General features: G+C 37.4%; 3 protein-coding genes across 5 annotated transcripts; all 3 read left to right on the top strand.

Moving 5' to 3' along the window:
- The first annotated feature begins 1,093 nt into the window (after positions 1-1,093).
- LOC131315167 (uncharacterized) lies at positions 1,094-9,685 on the top strand. 3 transcript variants are annotated; one of them, XM_058344269.1, is made up of 7 exons: positions 1,094-1,236; positions 3,543-3,772; positions 3,945-4,082; positions 4,182-4,380; positions 5,588-6,768; positions 8,803-9,034; positions 9,110-9,685. In XM_058344269.1, exons 5-7 carry the CDS (start codon positions 6,700-6,702, stop codon positions 9,550-9,552), a joined length of 744 nt encoding a protein of 247 aa, XP_058200252.1. In that variant the 5' UTR covers positions 1,094-1,236; positions 3,543-3,772; positions 3,945-4,082; positions 4,182-4,380; positions 5,588-6,699; the 3' UTR covers positions 9,553-9,685. The 3 variants fall into 3 exon arrangements, with proteins under 3 accessions (XP_058200252.1, XP_058200253.1, XP_058200251.1); XM_058344270.1 differs by having other exon boundaries at positions 1,153-1,233; XM_058344268.1 differs by lacking the exons at positions 1,094-1,236; positions 3,543-3,772; positions 3,945-4,082; positions 4,182-4,380; positions 5,588-6,768 and adding an exon at positions 6,793-7,768.
- A 2,318-nt stretch (positions 9,686-12,003) lies between these two features.
- LOC131315172 (histone H2AX-like) lies at positions 12,004-12,810 on the top strand. The gene is made up of 2 exons (XM_058344282.1): positions 12,004-12,320; positions 12,420-12,810. Exons 1-2 carry the CDS (start codon positions 12,117-12,119, stop codon positions 12,639-12,641), a joined length of 426 nt encoding a protein of 141 aa, XP_058200265.1. The 5' UTR covers positions 12,004-12,116; the 3' UTR covers positions 12,642-12,810.
- A 2,834-nt stretch (positions 12,811-15,644) lies between these two features.
- On the top strand, positions 15,645-16,531 carry LOC131315173 (histone H2AX). The gene is made up of 2 exons (XM_058344283.1): positions 15,645-15,989; positions 16,128-16,531. Exons 1-2 carry the CDS (start codon positions 15,792-15,794, stop codon positions 16,347-16,349), a joined length of 420 nt encoding a protein of 139 aa, XP_058200266.1. The 5' UTR covers positions 15,645-15,791; the 3' UTR covers positions 16,350-16,531.
- Positions 16,532-17,392: the final 861 nt, after the last annotated feature.

Genomic DNA, 17,392 nt, shown 5'->3' with positions numbered 1-17,392 from the left:
CTGCATATGGATGCCACACCACCTTCTACGTTTACAAGCCTGCAACACTTTGTGAAAGCACTTGTGTTGTGTATAGTTTCCCCCGGGCGAATGTTGGAATTTTTCTGGGGCATTCATTCATGTTAGAACAATTTTGGCCAACCATCCAACATAAAAAATAATACTCCAGCAACTCCGTTGAACATGGAGTTGGACTTGGTTATGTCGTGTAAATAATGGTCCCCACACTTGAATTGTCATGGCTCTTAAAAATTCTTTCGTGGATTCAACATATCCTAAGGGTCCGTTTGATTAGGGAGAAAAATATAATGGAAGGTGAAAATGAGAGGAAGTGAAGTAAAAGTAAAACGCAGATAAAAAAAAAGAAGTAAAAGTAAAACTAATTGTTTTCTTGCATCTGTTTGATTACGATGAAAGTTTTGCAAGAAAAATAAGAAGTAATTGTTATTCAATCTCACAATAAAATAAATTTTCTTGCACTTTTTGTGAGAAAAAACAAGTCAAACCCTCTAGCTTTAGAGAGTTGTACGAAAAAAATGATTTTTTACCACTTTCTTTAACATTCTTGCAGCTTGCTAAGTGAACACCAAAAAATACATTTTTTCCCTCTTTCTTGCACTTTCTACTACTATCCCGCTAATCAAACGCATCCTAAAGCCTTGTTTGGAAATTGTGGAAAAATTTCCCTCCTCCCTTGTTTGGATCCATATGGAAAGAGGAGGGAAAATAACAAAATGAATACAACTTTTCTCTAATTTTCTCTCCAACTTTCCCTCTAGTTTATCTCTTAGTTATTTTCCCTTCCTTTCTCTTCTCTATCACAAGTTCCAAACAGAGCCCAAGTATTTCAATAGGAGTAGATAGGCGTTAAATGTTACTATTTCAATTAAATCGAGGAGGGGCTGATATTTACTCTATCAGGTGAAATTATACAATATTTCAGTACTATCGCCACGTGATATTTTCGATCATTTTACAATTACACATTTTTATAGAGTCTATCACTGTGTATGAACCTCACAAAAAAAAATGTTTAGTTACAAAGTGATAGGGACTCATCAGACGTAAGTCACGTAACCCTTGCCCAAAACATTTAAATAGCGGACTTTCTTCTGTTTTCTACTTCTCAAGAGAAATCTCTGAATCCACCACCGCCCATCGATGACAAATTTGACAACTCCGGTCAGCCGCGGAGCAGCACCGCCGCCTCCACCTGAATACCGTCCATGGAGGGTGGTATGCTCTCTCTCTCTCTCTCTCTCTCTCTCTCTCTCTGCGTACCAGCTACCTCTTCTCTCACCGTTCGTTCATTTAACTTTTAGTTGGTTGGCTTCACACTGGCTTGATTCAATGAATTAATTGGTCAATTTTGTTGATTAAATCTGTCAAATAGTTGATTAATCAATGAATTACTCATTACTCTCACAAGACTAGCTGCAACCACCAATATTTTGTTGCTGAAATCCATCAGCTTTGGCTTACAATTCGGTCGGCCAACGTAATTGAGTTTATATCCCTATCTTTATTATCTAGGAGTACTTTTTTTCCAAACGGCTTAGAACTGGATTTGGGTGTAGAATTTCCAAAATCCTCACAGCCTCTCTCTTATGGTTCTTCCCTTGACTTTTACCTCTCAGAGTATATATACTGTCTGCTAGTTGCTTACGCGGTTCACTTGAGCTGCTTGTAAGAATGTTTTTCGACTTAATTTGTTCTAAACCAGTGAGGGTCAAGGAACTTAGGGTCTGGATCAAACACTGCAGGTTTAGATGAGGATGGAGATGAACTAGATTTGCAGTCCTTCATTCCAGCTTTATTACGGTCTGTTGCATATTTTGTTTGTGACAAAATAATGCTAGAGCCATGATTAAGAACTTCAATACCTAGAAAGTAGCTTAGAGAACCCTTTCATGACAAACTTCTGACTCAGAGCTTGGATCAATTCTGAGATATACTCTTTGTCACTTCCTGTGACCAAAATATCATCGACATACACAAGAACCAATGTAACTCCTTTATCTGTTTTCTTAGTAAACAGAGAGGCATCTGCTTTACTGTGAAGAAACCCTTGTTAAATCAGAAAACCAGAAAACATAGAGAACCATGCTCGAGGTGCTTGCCTCAAACCATACAATGCTTTATTCAGTTTGCATACGAAATCAGGATGATCTGGATCCTTATAGCCCAGAGGTTGCCTCACATAAACCTCCTCATCAATTTCCCCATGTAGAAAAGCATTTGTAACATCTAACTGTTGAATAGACGATGCATAATGAACTGCTAGACTAAGAACAATTCTGACTGTGGGTTGTTTGATGACTGGACTAAATGTTTCAGTAAAATCTATGCCTGCAGCTTGTTGGTTCCCATTGGCAACCAATCGTGCCTTGTATCTTGCCACACTACCATCAGAGTTATGCTTTATTTTATAAATCCACTGACATCCTATTACATTTGCACCAGAGGGTGGAGGTACAAGACTCCAGGTATCTTGCTTTAGCAAAGCTTGATACTCATTATTCATAGCTTGCTGCCACACCTGATGTTTAGTTGCTTCAGAAAAATGAGTAGGCTCTATTTCTGGTAAAGAGTGCTCAGTACCAACTACTGTCAAGCCATAAAACTTTTTAGGTTTAACAATTCCATTCTGAGACCTAGTTGTCATAGAATGATGACATACAGCAGGAGGTTGAGAAACAGAAGTAGCTGAAGTGAAGGGAAGAGCAGAAGAAGGAGAAGAAGAGTGAGGCAACACAGATACAAACACCTCATCAGGATGTGCAGAAGATGTATTTGACACAGTAGAGGGAGAATGATGGATATTAGGAGAGATGACAGCTTGAGGAGTGGAAACAGAAGATGGTACCCCGGTAATACTCTCAGCAGCAAATAGTTTCGAAAACCTCTATAAGAAGGTATGGGAGAAGGTGAAATCATCCACAACAAGCAAATTTGCAGGTTTTGAAATCAATTCACCTTCAGTATCTCGGATCTGAGTAGGCGGTGGTGCAACTGAGCCATCGAGATAACCATAAAAACCATTGGCCTCCATTACACTCTCGATCTGAACTCGCCACAGCAGATAATTTGAAGCATCCAACTTGATGTTGACAAGGGAGTGGAAGTTGGAGACGAGAAAGGCTAACGACAGTGGTAGGGTTACGGTTGATGTTGTTGATACCGTAGCCATGATCAATTGAATACAGAATCAACTGGATTATCAGACGCTAGTCGTATGGCTCTGATACCATATGGAAAAACCCTAACATTCAAGAATCAATCAATCAATCCAGAGAGAGAGAGAGAGTCAGTCTTGAGTTTCATATTCTGTTCTTCCTGATCTGTTCCAGATCCGATTACAAGCTATATATGAAAATACACCAAACTCAGTTGCTGACTAAGCATTGTAACTGACTTATCACCACAACACCACTAACTAATCACTAACGTCCTTCTAAACCGACTTTAACAACTCTAACCAATTTCTGACTTTAATGCCCTTGCTTAATAATAATGTCCGCAATATTGTGCCTCTTCACTAGGCTTTGGCGATTGTCAGTAAACATCTATGGCAGAAGACATTGGGTTCCGGGGAGGATCGTTTTCATAATCGCAGAATGACCTGTTCTGCATTCAAACAGCAGTTTCTACCGCCGCCACATGGAGAAGTTAAAGAACAGAAGAAGCGAAATGGAAAAGGACAGAAGAAGCGGAGGATTCGCATCCGGGATTTCACCATAGAGGAGCGTATGGGAGGGTCGAGGAGAGCGATGTATGTATATCTAACCTATACGCTTAAGTTTGCTAAATGTACATATTTGATTTATACTTCTTACTAACTCGCTAATGTTGTTTCCATCTCCTCTCGTGTATGTGTGTGTGGATGTATGCTTATACGTACGTAATTATGTTTGATCCTATTGTATTGCTGTATATACGTACAGGGGTTTGATGTCGGACAGGTTCCCGATGAGGTTTTGGAGCCGGGTTTAATTAGACCGATTCCGATCAAGTCTCCTCGTGGGCTGAAGGAATTCAATGATTTGTCCAAGTTAGTTATTAAAGATTACAACAAACGAAATGTACGTGTGCATGCTCTCTTGGTTCAATGAATTCTTCCTTTTGTGACCTCTTCTATTAACTCTCTTCGTGTTGGGCTTAACTTCTTTATTGAGCCGTAGGGGACATCTTACCAGTTTGCCAAACTCATCAGAGTCAATTGCCAGTATGTTAAGGGAATGGTCTATTATATTACCTTTCTTGGGAAGGATGATAGGGCTGGTGCTCCTCCCAAGAACTTCCAAGCTGAGGTGTATGTTTGGCTGGATGAGCCAACAATCGATTTTTGCCAGGTTGAACAAAATTCCAAACTCCCTAGAGGTACTTTTTCTTTCAGTTAGTCATGTTTATGGTTATCGTTGGATTGTTGGTGGTTTTATGCACTACATTACCTTCTTTTGTTTTTCTTTTGGCGCTTCTGCATTTCTGCTGGGTTTGAATGTTTCGGCCATTAGTTGGACCCTTCACTTCTTTTCCCCCTTTTGATACTATTCACCGTTTATTTGTTGTCTTGTTGCTATTTTCAATGTTGTTCAGTGCACCATTGGACCTTTCCTGAAGCAAAAATAAATCATCTGTTGGTTTCTCCAATGCTGTAAAGGATCTATTCATGTTGTATTTTTGCATAACATTTCCTTACCTCACCAAACCAAAAAAAATAACAAATTGCCTTTGCCCTGTTTGTCATACTTCCTTTACTGCCTGTGACATTTCTTCAGTAATTTGTTTGTTGTTCTTATTCTAGATGCTTCCAGAATCCAAACATTGGAAACCCAAATCTGTTTTCTTGGATGATGAAACATGAAAACAAGGACAAAGCTTTGCATTTATTCCCTTCCAATGTGACTGGTTATATTTTTTTTTGAATCTTTAGAATTCTCCATGTAAAGATTTCCAATATTGTTTGCTGACTTTCCATAGTGGTTTCTCGTGAGAAAGAAAAACCACTGACATTCCAACATCGAGAGAGAGAATCCCAACGTGTCTACTGTGGTTAAAAGATTAGATGTTCTGCATATTGGAAATTCATTTGTCTTTTGTTGTTTTGTAGTCTGAATTAGAAGTTTGACCCTTCTGTGAAAGCAAGTTCTTTACCACTGAGAATAGCACAAAATCATGGGCACTTCCAGAAATTTCTGGATTTTCGTTGTCTTTCTTGTTTTGGTACTGATTGCAGGGAGTTTGTCGAAACCATTGGTTTTGGAATATGTTAAAGTAGCTCCTGGATGGGTAACGACTCCATCCGTTGTAGAACGACTCCTTTCTCTTTAGAATGAGAAGGATATACATGCATATGCTTTGCATGAAAATAACTACATGGTTTACTGTTTTCCTAATCATAGTGTTGCATTGTGCTTGATAAAAAAGTGTGGTATGGAAATTAAGTGGTTTGAAGATGGAGAACGAAGTTGTGGAGGATATTGTTACTAGTACAATTTTTTGGAGAACGCAAGCAATTATTGTTTAATTTCAATGTTTAGAATTTTCTGTGTTTGTGAACTTATTTTCTGCTGTGCGTTATTTGCAGGTGCTGGGGAGACATTGCAGCAGTAGTAATGTGCTCACGTGAGTTACGTTAATGGCATTTTGGTGAAGTGAACCAATCTATCTTTATTTCTAGATCGGAAACACAGTTAGTTTTAAGTTTTTGGTTAGTGCTCTCAAACTTATTGCAAACTATGCCCATATTGGGTTCAACGGATAATGTTACTAAAATATAGCAGATGGCGTTGTTTTAGTGGGCTCTACATGCGTGAATAGCCAAGTTTGGTGGCTTTTGCCAACATTGTTGTTGTTTTGTGTTTCAATTCCGGCTGCACTTCTGTTTGTCTGCTCATTGTAACTTGTCCTACAGTCCTTGTATAATCTCAACTCTTTTGATCACATTTCAAATTTTTAGTGCATCCTTCGGAGCCGTCCCTGCTTTAAAGCACACAAATACTGGATTTCTATTGCCTTCTTGTTTGCCTTTTTGGAACAAAAATTCCAACTCAAAAAATACTCATTATCCCTGCTTCCAATCATTACTCTCCACTAATTACCCTTATCTCCAATCATTATTCTCATTTCTTTTTCTACGTCTCTCCACTCATTACCCCTACTTCCAATCATAACTCTCAACAAAAATTTCTCAAAAACTCATCCAAACACAGCATATATCTCACCAAAGTCCATCTATGGTACACAAATTTTTTTTTATGGTACCCAAAAAACCACTTTAGCGGTAAGAATTTCACGCTGAGTAGTAAGGGGGTGTTTGGTAACCTTTTTATTTTCAGTTTTTGGTTTTTATTTTCACTTTTTTGAAAACTAATACAAAAAACTTGTTTGGTAGTAACATATTTTTACTTTTTTGTTTTTAAAAAACTTTTTTAGAATTTCTGGAAATTATGAAAACTAAAAAAGGGAGTTTTACACTGTTTTGAAAACAGAAGTACGGTTTTTTTTTCATCCCAAAGTCCCCGACGGTCGAACTCAGATCCAGAAAATACACGCTCCTCTCCCTCTCTCTCTCTGGCGATGGCGTCTGGTACGATCTCTCTCTCTCCCTCTTCCCCCTCTGGTCGCCTGTAAAACCTATTCTCCATCTGGTTTTTTTTTATATTTGTTCCTTTTCTGAAACTCGAATTCTCCACTTGTATGTCTAATCTATGTTCTCCTTGTAGATTATTGAAGAATACAAGTTTATTCAACCCTTTTGAGAAGAAGGTATGTATTTTGTGAACAATTAGGTTTCAGCTATTGATTTCCTTGAAATTGTGGAACTATTGTATAAGAGTGTAATTGTTTGAATAATGTGACGCCTTTAGGGCAAGCTATAGGGGTAATCAATTTCAGTTTGATCAAATTGTCATTTGGATTTTCCGAAATTCTTGTTTACAAACGCATGGGGCATGCCACTGGTGGTCTAACTTTAAACCTTTGCCTTGAAACTATGCTTGTGTAGTAGAAAGCGTGCGGCAAGTCACTAGTGGTCTGACTTTGAATCATTGCCTTGAAACTATGCTTGTGTAGTAGAAAGCGTGCGGCAAGTCACTAGTGGTCTGACTTTGAATCATTGCCTTGAAACTAAGCTTGTATAGTAGAAAAATATTCAGTTATATTAACTAACCTTGTTTGGCTAGCAGAATCATGTAGTCTATTTCTAAACAGGGGGAAATTTCTGTGGAACCTTGACAAGTTCTTTCTTGCAGTTTTATCATTGTATTTTTGCAATATGGATCCTATATCTGACTCCGACGACGATTCCGAGGATGAAGAGGTGGTGGTTTTGCTAAGTTTGGCACTATATGAACACTATAACATGTATATAGACCATAGACCATGTCGAACATCAATGTTAAGGGGCCATGATTACGTCTTAGAAGTCCTCAATGGTCACGAAGATAGGTGTCATCAAAACTTTAGAATCAAACCTCAAGTGTTCATTACCTTTTGTGAGGCGTTGAAAGTACATGGAAACTTGAAACATTCGCAATACTTGGCACTCCAAGAGCAAGTGTGCATTTTTTTGCTAACAATAGGGCATAATGAAAGGAATCGTGTAGTGCAAGAGAGATTTCAGCATTCTGGACACACCATATCTATTTACTTTCACCGAGTACTGAAGGCTGTTTGCAAGCTAGGAGTGGTTATAATTCAACCCCCGTCCTTTGATAGCATCCCGCATCAAATCCGACGCAATGCCAAGTACTTCCCTTTTCTCAAGGTTCAATAGCCAGGGTCATGCCATAGTACTGCTTTGTTGTAGTCTAAATATGCTGGAAATCTGTTCTGAAATATGAGGTCTGGAGGATTGTTCAAGTTTGCAATACCATATTTTGATGGAATGTCCTGAATTTTTCCTCTTTTATGCTTGGTTAGTTGTTAACTTTTGCGCTTTAGATTGGAAAGGTTTCATAGAAGAAATACATGAGTGGAATGTTTCTTTGTTTATTCAAGCCAATTCGAGAAACTATTGGTTTACATGAGTGCATAATTAGTGATCCCTTTTGATTGAACATGGTAAGTTGGTGACAGCAGATGAAGATTTTTACCTGCACTTTTACATGGATACCATTTGCATGTTTTTGCATCTTCATCTGGTTTGATTTTCTCCTTTAACTGGTTTACAATTTCATGGAAATGTTAAAAAGCAGTCACTTTCTCTCCATTATAGCACATGCTAGTTTTGCCATGGGTTTGCAATTTGCATTATCTTTTAGCGAAATTATAGGCGCTATGTGTGGGCAGTGTGGCTGTAGAAAAATGAAATTGCTGAAGGCATCGAGATGAGCAAGGTTTGGTGTTGTAATGTGGCATGAGTGATTGCTTGGGCCTTGGTATTGTGGTTTACCACACCCCACAATCTGTGGACCTATTAGGTTGTCACAAGACATTCTATACCCTAAACCTAGATAATTGATAATCATGCAAGTATTGAGTTCTTTGATACCATTACTTTTGTCCATATAGTTCTCATGTCTAGCCATAAACTTGCTTTCTTTTACAAACTGGCTTGTGGATAGTGTTAGCACTGAGCAGTAGGTATTGGGATGGCTGGACGTTGCCACCTGAGAAGATGGCTACATCATGCTTTAGGATTTGAAATGTGAGATCCAGAGAGGACCTTCTCTCTCCCCTGTTTTGCCGTTTCTGCTGCTGCATAGGCAGCCACCATTTGCCCATATTTTTCTTCATTCTCTCTACTAAACATTGTTTTCTTTGAGTGATTATATTTTCCTATGTTTTTTTTGAAACTAGGAATGTGTTGGAGCGATTGACGTTACCCACATATCGGCAAGTGTTCTGGCATCCAATCAAATAGCATATCGTGGTAGACACACTGTTACGACACAGAGTGTAATGGCGGCTTGCGCTTTTGACATGCGCTTCACATACGTACTAAGTGGTTGGGAGGGAACTACTAATGACTTGAGGGTCTTTTTAGAATGTGTGAATAGTCCTACCATGGGATTTCCCAAGCCTCCGGAAGGTAAACTAGAAACTTGTTACAACTTAATCTTATTATCAATTCATTGCTTAGGCTAATGGATAATATGACTTGCAGGTAATACTATGTCGTGGATTCGGGCTATACTAAAATGCCGGGTTTTTTATCACCGTATCGAGGAGAGGTACCATTTGAACAATTTCCGTGGGCATGGCCGACGACCAAAAAAGATACTAGAAGACAAAAGCTCGATGTTTTGGAGTTCTAAAAACTTGATTTCCTTGAAGCAAATGCCACCGTATAGTGTTCGAACACAAAAGTATATTCCCACAGCTTGTTGTACAGTTCACAATTGGATTAGGATGCCTGATGACAATGATGATCTATTCAGAGAATATTGCCAAGAGAATATGATAATGAGACAATGTCAAAGAGTTAGCGGAAGTAGTTCCCAAAATCCAGTTGACATTGATATCACTTGTGGACAACTCCGTCATGTGTCCAATGTTCGTGATCGAATTGTCGAACAAATTTGGGCTAGCATGAATCATAGTGGATGATACCACTGCAAATGTAATTATCATTATTTAAAACTATGTTACCCTTATTTGAGGTTTGAACTCAAAGTGAACATCATTTTTATGCGATTGATGGATTTGAGTTTTGGTTTAAGTAAACATGTTTCTTTTTTTGGTTAATTGTTTGTATGTGGAACTTTTTTCTTCTAATTTCATTCAATTTGAAGAATAAAAACAAAAACAAAAATGATACTACCAAACATGTTTGTGTTTTTAGTTTTTGTTGTTTTCAAAAAGATTAATACCAAACATGTTTCTTGTTTCTATTTTTATGAAAACAAAAACCTGTTTCTATTTCTAATTTTTTTAAAACTGAAAACTGAAAAAGTTACCAAACGCATCCTAAGTATTTCATATTTTTTTTTGGGGGGGGGGGGGCGGGGGGGGCGGGCGTAGGGGGTAAGTATTCTACGTTGAGTAGTAAGTATAGAAATACTTGTCATTCAATGTGGCATACTTACCACTCAGTGTGAAATTATTTCATATGAAGTACTCCCTCCGTTTCAAATTGAGAGTCCCTTATTCTATTTTGGGATGTTCCAAAATGATTGTCCCTTTCCAAAAATAGAAGTGGAATTTGATAAAATTCCAAAAGTGTCCCTCTTATTTGAATACAAATGGTACAAAATAGGTAGAATATATGGGTAATGGCAGAAAGTAAGTGTAGTGATTACATGTCCCCTAAATAGTTGGAATTCCAAAGAAAGACTCTCATTTATGAACAAATGGAGTAGTAAGTATTTCACATTGAGTACAAGTATTATACATCTAGTTACCATTCCACATTGAGTGGTAAGTATTTTATAATAATAATAAGTATTTCACATTGAGTAGTAAGTATAGAAATACTTACCACTCCGTATGAAATAAGTATAGAAATACTTGTCATTCAATATGGAATACTTACCACTCAGTGTGAAATTATTTCATATGAAGTACTCCCTCTGTTTCAAATTGAGAGTCCCTTATTCTATTTTGGGATATTCCAAAATAATTGTCCCTTTCCAAAAAATAGAAGTGGAAATTTGATAAAATTCCAAAAGTGTCCATCTTATTTGAATACAAATGGTGCAAAATAGGTAGAATATATGGGTAATGGTGGAAAGTAAGTGCAGTGATTACATGTCCCCTAAAAAGTTGGAATTCCAAAGAGAGACTCTCATTTAGGAATTGAGGGAGTAGTAAGTATTTTACATTGAGTATAAGTATTATACATCTAGTTACCATTCCACATTGAGTGGTAAGTATTCTATAATAGTAGTAAGTATTCCACGTTGAGTAGTAAGTATAAAAATACTTACCACTCAATGTGGAATACTTATCACTCCATATGAAATATTTACTACTCAATGTGAAATTATTTCATATGAAGTGGTAAGTATTCCACGTTGAGAGATAAATATTATACATCTGGAATACTTACCACTCAATGTGAAATACTTACAACTCCTTATGAAATACTCACAACTCAATGTGAAGTACATACCACTAAAGAGACTTTTTTGGTATCATATACAAAAAATGATTCGTGTATCATAGAAAAATTCATCTCGCCAATGCCCATATCCGGGTTCCTATGGCCTCTCCCAAATATTACGTAACTGTATATACACACCAGAATACCAAAATATGTCCTATCTCCTGTGCTTACTATTTATATATATATTTATAAAGTTATTTACAGTTATATTTAGAATTTGATATTATTTGAGGTTACAATAATATAGATCTACAATATTTCGAACGTAAACGAGAAAGAGACTTGCCAACCATCACTAATGTGACAAATAAGGTGGGGATTAACATACAAAATAAATTACTCCTATCAATGTCAAAATCACTCCCTCCCTCCCAAACTCACACGTTATTTGTTCTACACAAAATGCATCGAGGCTACCTAACGACTGTTCCAAGACGGTTAGAGCATCCACAATTGTCTAATCAAAATTAGATAACTAAAATTTACACATCACATCACCTTTTGTTATTCGTTTAAGATATTGCTAAAATCAACAATGTAAAGGTCCACAAAGACATAATTAAAATTGAATAGCTAAATTTGCCATAATAATAAAAAAAAAAGTTTCTGAAAATAATAATTTTTTAGAAAACATTGTAGAGGGAGGGGGGGTTTTTGTTTAATAATGGGTGTAGTGTATATAATTAGGAAAATGTGGAATTCATCAAATTTGATTATTAATAAAAAATTATTAGTTTCGATTATCATTTGTCGAATAGCCAAAATTTGGTTAGTCATGGTGAAACGTGGGAGAAATTACGAAACGAAAATAATCCGGGGCCGCAAATTCCCGCGCGTTTACGAAATTCCAAAACCCAACGCCACGCTGGCAATCCGATTGAACCCAAAACTAACCAATCACAAACGATCCCCCGTCTCTATATAAACCCCACAGACCTCTCCCCAAATACCATCCGAAAAACCACTTTCTAGTTCCTGCAAAAGCTTTGCCTCCTCCTCCCACTCTCTCTCTCTTACTTCAAACCCTGTTTCCAAATTTCCCAATCACAAAACCGTTACCAACGCCATGAACTCTACAGCACCAGCAACAACCACCGGCGGCCGAGGCAAGCCCAGGGGCACAAAGGCCGTTTCCCGATCCCTCAAAGCCGGCCTCCAGTTCCCCGTCGGCCGAGTCGCTCGCTTCCTCAGAAAAGGCCGCTATGCCCAGCGTGTTGGCTCCGGTTCGCCCATCTACCTCTCTGCTGTGCTCGAATACCTCGCTGCTGAGGTTCGTCAATTGCCCTCGCTTGAATTTTATGTTTATATTCTCGCCTGTTATTTCAGGAATTTAGTGTTGACGGTACTGGATTTTGTGTTTGTTGCGCAGGTATTGGAGCTAGCGGGGAATGCGGCGAGGGACAACAAGAAGAATCGGATTGTTCCGAGGCACATCCAGTTGGCTGTGAGGAACGATGAGGAGTTCAGCAAGCTGTTGGGATCGGTGACGATTGCGAATGGTGGAGTTTTGCCCAACATCAACCAGGTTCTCCTGCCGAAGAAGGCCGGGAAAGGAAAAGGCGAGATCGGATCTGTTTCGCAGGAGTTCTAGGGTTTTTTTAGGAGTTGTGAATTTCGTGTCTCTGTTTTGGAAATAGTGGTGTTGGTTTGTTCTGCATATCAGCTTTCGTTTTGTCAATATAGTAGTATTTTGTTGTGGACTTGTTCCTCTCAACTCTGCAGTTTGTCATATATGGAAAACTCGTGGTACTTTTAAATCACTCTTCTTCTTCATTCAGGGGAGAAAATGCCCCATGGTTCATTTGCTGTATTCTATCCATTTTCTGGTATCCAATATCCGTTTCTCGCAATTTTCTCTCTTACAAGTGTGGTATTTTAATTTCAATTGCCTAAAAACAAAATATGAGTATGTTTTGTGGAACTTTTTCCATCACGATTTCCTTAGTTTATTTTGTCGATTATTATCACTTCTGCTGTTGGGGTTATGTTTGGGGTCCAATCAGTGTCTTCCTTGACCACAGTACTTTTCAAGGAATAGGCGCGGCAGGTTCCGTTTTGCTTTCTTTCTAAATTTTTTTTTTTAAAGAATATAATTTTAAATTTAAATATAATGAAAATAAAAAATAATTTTTTGATTTTTTTGTATTGTTTAAAAAATTTCAATAAAATTTATCAAATAAGATTTATGTTAGTAGAAAAATTATTTATAATTTTTGAGTTTGAAATTATCTTATTTTTGAAAAAAAAAATGTTTAAAAATAAAGCGGAATAGAGCCTAAAAGCAAGTTTACCAATTGTTAGGTAAAAATGCTACTAAACAATGCAATTTTTTTATTTTATCTATTTATGTCTCTTTCAATACTATACTAATATTATCTATTCAACCTATTTTCTATTAAAATAACATTATTTTTATTTTTCCTCTTTTTTTTGTGATGTACAACTCTAATTTGGGACCCGGGGACCCTGCCGAGCGGCACCCCTGCCGAGCGGGTGCCGAGCGGCCAATCCGGCCGTTCATCTCGGAATTAACGGCCCGAATCGAAACATCTTTTTCCTTTTCTTTTTCTTTTTTTTTTAAATCCGTTCGGTACCTTTACATCCGGGCCATCCAAAACACTTTTGGACGGCCGAGATGCGCTCGGCACCGCTGCCAAGCACCTCTGCTTGGCAGCATCTCCCAATCCTCTAATTTGTCAGGAGAGAGAGGGAGGGAGGGAGGAAGAGAATAATAAAAAAATGGTAAAGTTCATGAACAATTCTTCGGTACATTTACCTAAGAACTGTAGCATTTTTAGCTGGTTAGGAACTTTTGCTTTTCTGGTGCAGGTGGGTTTTTTGGGTTGAGCTCTCTATTTTACCTATACACAGAGGCAAATACAGAAGTTGATGCACTTGCTCTATCCCACTGAATTTGTGGTTTAACCATGTGTGGACCTCTTGCTTTTTACTATAAAAACCTACTAAAAAAGTATTGGGGTGTGACAAATTGATACTATGTTCCTAGATAGACATACCTTCGCGTATTGCTTTGTGGGGGAAAAAGGAGAGCAAAATATGTACTCCCTCCGTATCTATTTTTTAGTCCATTTTGGATATTTGTGTCATTTTTTAATTAATTATATTTTGCAATCTATAATTTTTTAGGTGATTTTGAAAATGTTGTTTAAAAGAGCTCATTAAGATCTATCAAATAATATTACCAATTAAAAGTTATAATTATTATTTTTTATCCGATTGAAATAAGACGAGAAACAAAAGAATGGGGACGGAAGGAGTAAAATTTTTTTATTGTCACAACAAACCCTACACTTTTATGTTGGTTCTAATTCAAAAATTTATTATCCATCTCATTTGAAAATACATTGGCAAAATTGAGTTAGGCCCAGTTCTAGTTTCAACAAAAAGAAACTTTTAGAAAATGAAGGTAATTTCAAACTCAAAAATCATGTGTTTACGTAAATAATTTTCTTATCAATTGAGATCTTTTAAATGGTGCAAAAAAAATTAAAAATTTATTTTTTATTTTATATTTGAGTTTGAAATTACATTTTTTTGAAAAAAAAATTTAAAAAGAAAGCGAAATGGGCCTTAATCAGTTTTGCACATTCGTTAATTAATTTGACTTTGTGGTTAATGGTCCTAAACTCCCAAGTAGAGATATTAACATACGTACATGGGGAGAGAGAACTAAGTGAAATTCTTAAACGTGGACATGTACTTTACGGTAAATAAGCAAATAGTACTACGTAATTGTAGCTAGTTTTGAATATATTTGCTTTGAAAATCAAACAACCCATGTACAATCATCCAATTTCTATTTCTATTTCTATTTTGATTGCGTGCGCTTTCACCATATAATTTGGACCATCATAACTCATTTTTACTTTACTTTTATGGTATCACAGTATCTAATTTGTCGTCTAACAACACAACAAAACATCCTCTCTTTTTTTCATTCCCATGATCTTGGCATGCAAGACTTCTAAGACAAATATTGGTAGCAAATACAATAACCAATTTTCCTGTTCTCAATTGAATTTCTAGTAAATAATGTAAAATAATCTAGTGGGTAATACTCCATCAAACTACTTTGAAAAACAAATAAATTACGATAGAAGGTAAAAGAAAAAATGGAAAAAAAGAAGAAGGAGAAGAGTAGAGGCAAAGAGAAGATATTACAAGGGCAACAATACCATGAGGTTGGATACGGCTATTTATAATCCAATTAAGGTCCCGTTTCATTAAGGAAAATAAGTATTTATTTTTTGAATTAAAGTTAATGTATTGTGAGAGAATGATTTGTCTCGTAAAGTAAAAAATAAATACTTAAGAAATAAGAACTTTAACGAAACAGGACCTAAACAGAACAGAAATAGGGGGACCAATCTGGTAAATACAAAATTGGAAGTAGAGGTATGAGAAATATTAGGTATTGAAGGACCTAATTTGTGATAAAGGTCAAACTATAGGGGTCAATTCGATAATAATCCAAAGCTCTACTATTAGTCTCGCGCAGAGCACAGATTTAGAATTTTTATTTCGTTCCCGCGCGCCCTTTTACCACCTCTGCCACGCTGGCAATCCGTGCCTTCCCTTACCCACCAATCAGAACAAGCCCCCTCCCTCTCCCCTTCCTGTATATAATCTCTCTTCCCATCTCTCTCTTCTCATCAAATTCGATTTCCTATTCCTCCCTATCTCTCTCTTACTTTCTAGGGTTTCCGATCAGCCACACACGATGAGTTCCACCGCTGCATCCAAAGGAGGCAGAGGCAAGCCCAAGGCCTCCAAATCGGTCTCTAGATCTTCCAAGGCCGGCCTCCAATTCCCCGTCGGCAGAATCGCTCGTTTCCTCAAGGCCGGCAAATACGCCGAGCGTGTCGGCGCCGGCGCCCCCGTCTACCTCTCCGCCGTCCTCGAATACCTCGCTGCCGAGGTAACCCTAGACTTTACGGCGTTGTACTGTGGAAAGATTCGATCTTTGTTTCTTCTTCTTCTTCTTCTTTTTTTTTTAATTTTTTTTATACCTTTTCAGGATTGGATCTGAGTGTTGTGTTTTTGTGACGGTTTATAGGTGCTTGAGCTGGCGGGGAACGCCGCGAGGGACAACAAGAAGAATCGGATAGTTCCGAGGCATATACAGCTGGCGGTGAGAAACGATGAGGAGTTGAGTAAGCTGTTGGGGACTGTCACAATTGCGAATGGTGGCGTTTTGCCGAACATTCATCAGAACCTGTTGCCGAAGAAGGTTGGGAAAGGGAAGGGCGAGATTGGATCCGCGTCACAGGAGTTTTAGGGTTTTTATTATGTTTGAGAGATTATTGCATTGGAGTGATGGGATTGATTGTGGAGTTCTTATTATGATATGATGATCATTGTGAACCCTAATTTGGCGGATTGTTATTGAATATATAAGCTGTTCAATAACTCTGTTTTGATGTTGATTGATCATATGAATGAGATGACATCATTTACTAATTTAGTTCAATTTTGTGATTCCGAGTTATTAATCAGTTAAATGTGAATGGTACATGGTTGCTGGCTTGCTGGTGGTTGAAGTTTTCATTTTGTAGTACTGTGTTTAATCTTTCCTTTTTTCTCGTCTTTGGGTTCTCTTGAGTGATTCATCTTCAGTTCAGTAATCTTCTCCATTTATTCAAGTGCGCTGGTTGCTTTTTTTATCTTGCAGATTTATTTTTGTACAATATCCCCCATTTTGTGTTGATTTCCCATCTGTATTCATGTTCAGTGGATAGAAATGCTTCAAGGTGTTAACTGCAGTCCGTATGCTGAAACCATTCTATTTTTTGAACTAGGGAGTGTTTGATTTTTGTTGTGCATCATCTTTCTGAATATTGGCTGGGAATTTGAAAAGATCACTTGTTAATCCAGTTTGTGTGGTGTGTTTTGCGCTTAATTCTGTAACTCTTGTTAGTAAGTTCTGACTGCATGAGTTATTTTTGACATGTGAAGCAAATATATATTGGGTTTCTCCTATTCCAGATCTCCCTTTGGAATATTGAAGTTCTCCTTTGGAATATTGAAGTTCTTGAACATGTGTTTTGAACCCTTAATAGAATGCTCTCATTGCTATTAATTGTGTGTTTTCATATCTTCCCTAAGGATGGGATCAGGGAGTTCCAGAAGCTTGTTTGCCTCATTGCTATAATTTGTGTTTTCATGCTCTCATTGCTATATAAGCTTGTTTGGTATCATAGGTGGTGTCGGATGAAATATTGCAATTTGACAGAATATTCTCAATTACTGCATATTGTTTAGAAAAGACAGAAAGTCAAGAATGAACTGCCATTTATATTGAAAGTTGGATGATGTATACCT

This window comes from Rhododendron vialii, chromosome 13a (genome assembly GCF_030253575.1).
Source record: "Rhododendron vialii isolate Sample 1 chromosome 13a, ASM3025357v1".
In the NCBI taxonomy this organism is placed as follows: Eukaryota; Viridiplantae; Streptophyta; class Magnoliopsida; order Ericales; family Ericaceae; genus Rhododendron; species Rhododendron vialii.
Note: the sequence above shows the minus strand (reverse complement) of the source record. Positions and strands in the feature narration are given on the sequence as shown.

Bases quoted from the DNA above. Each gene is read 5' to 3' on its own strand.
- LOC131315167 (XM_058344268.1), top strand. From the start codon at position 7,277: ATGGATCCTATATCTGACTCCGACGACGATTCCGAGGATGAAGAGGTG. The intron at 7,769-8,802 runs GTTCAATAGCCA...TTTTGAAACTAG, and splicing joins AGTACTTCCCTTTTCTCAAG to GAATGTGTTGGAGCGATTGA. The intron at 9,035-9,109 runs GTAAACTAGAAA...TATGACTTGCAG, and splicing joins ATTTCCCAAGCCTCCGGAAG to GTAATACTATGTCGTGGATT.
- LOC131315172 (XM_058344282.1), top strand. From the start codon at position 12,117: ATGAACTCTACAGCACCAGCAACAACCACCGGCGGCCGAGGCAAGCCC. The intron at 12,321-12,419 runs GTTCGTCAATTG...TTTGTTGCGCAG, and splicing joins TCGAATACCTCGCTGCTGAG to GTATTGGAGCTAGCGGGGAA.
- LOC131315173 (XM_058344283.1), top strand. From the start codon at position 15,792: ATGAGTTCCACCGCTGCATCCAAAGGAGGCAGAGGCAAGCCCAAGGCC. The intron at 15,990-16,127 runs GTAACCCTAGAC...GACGGTTTATAG, and splicing joins TCGAATACCTCGCTGCCGAG to GTGCTTGAGCTGGCGGGGAA.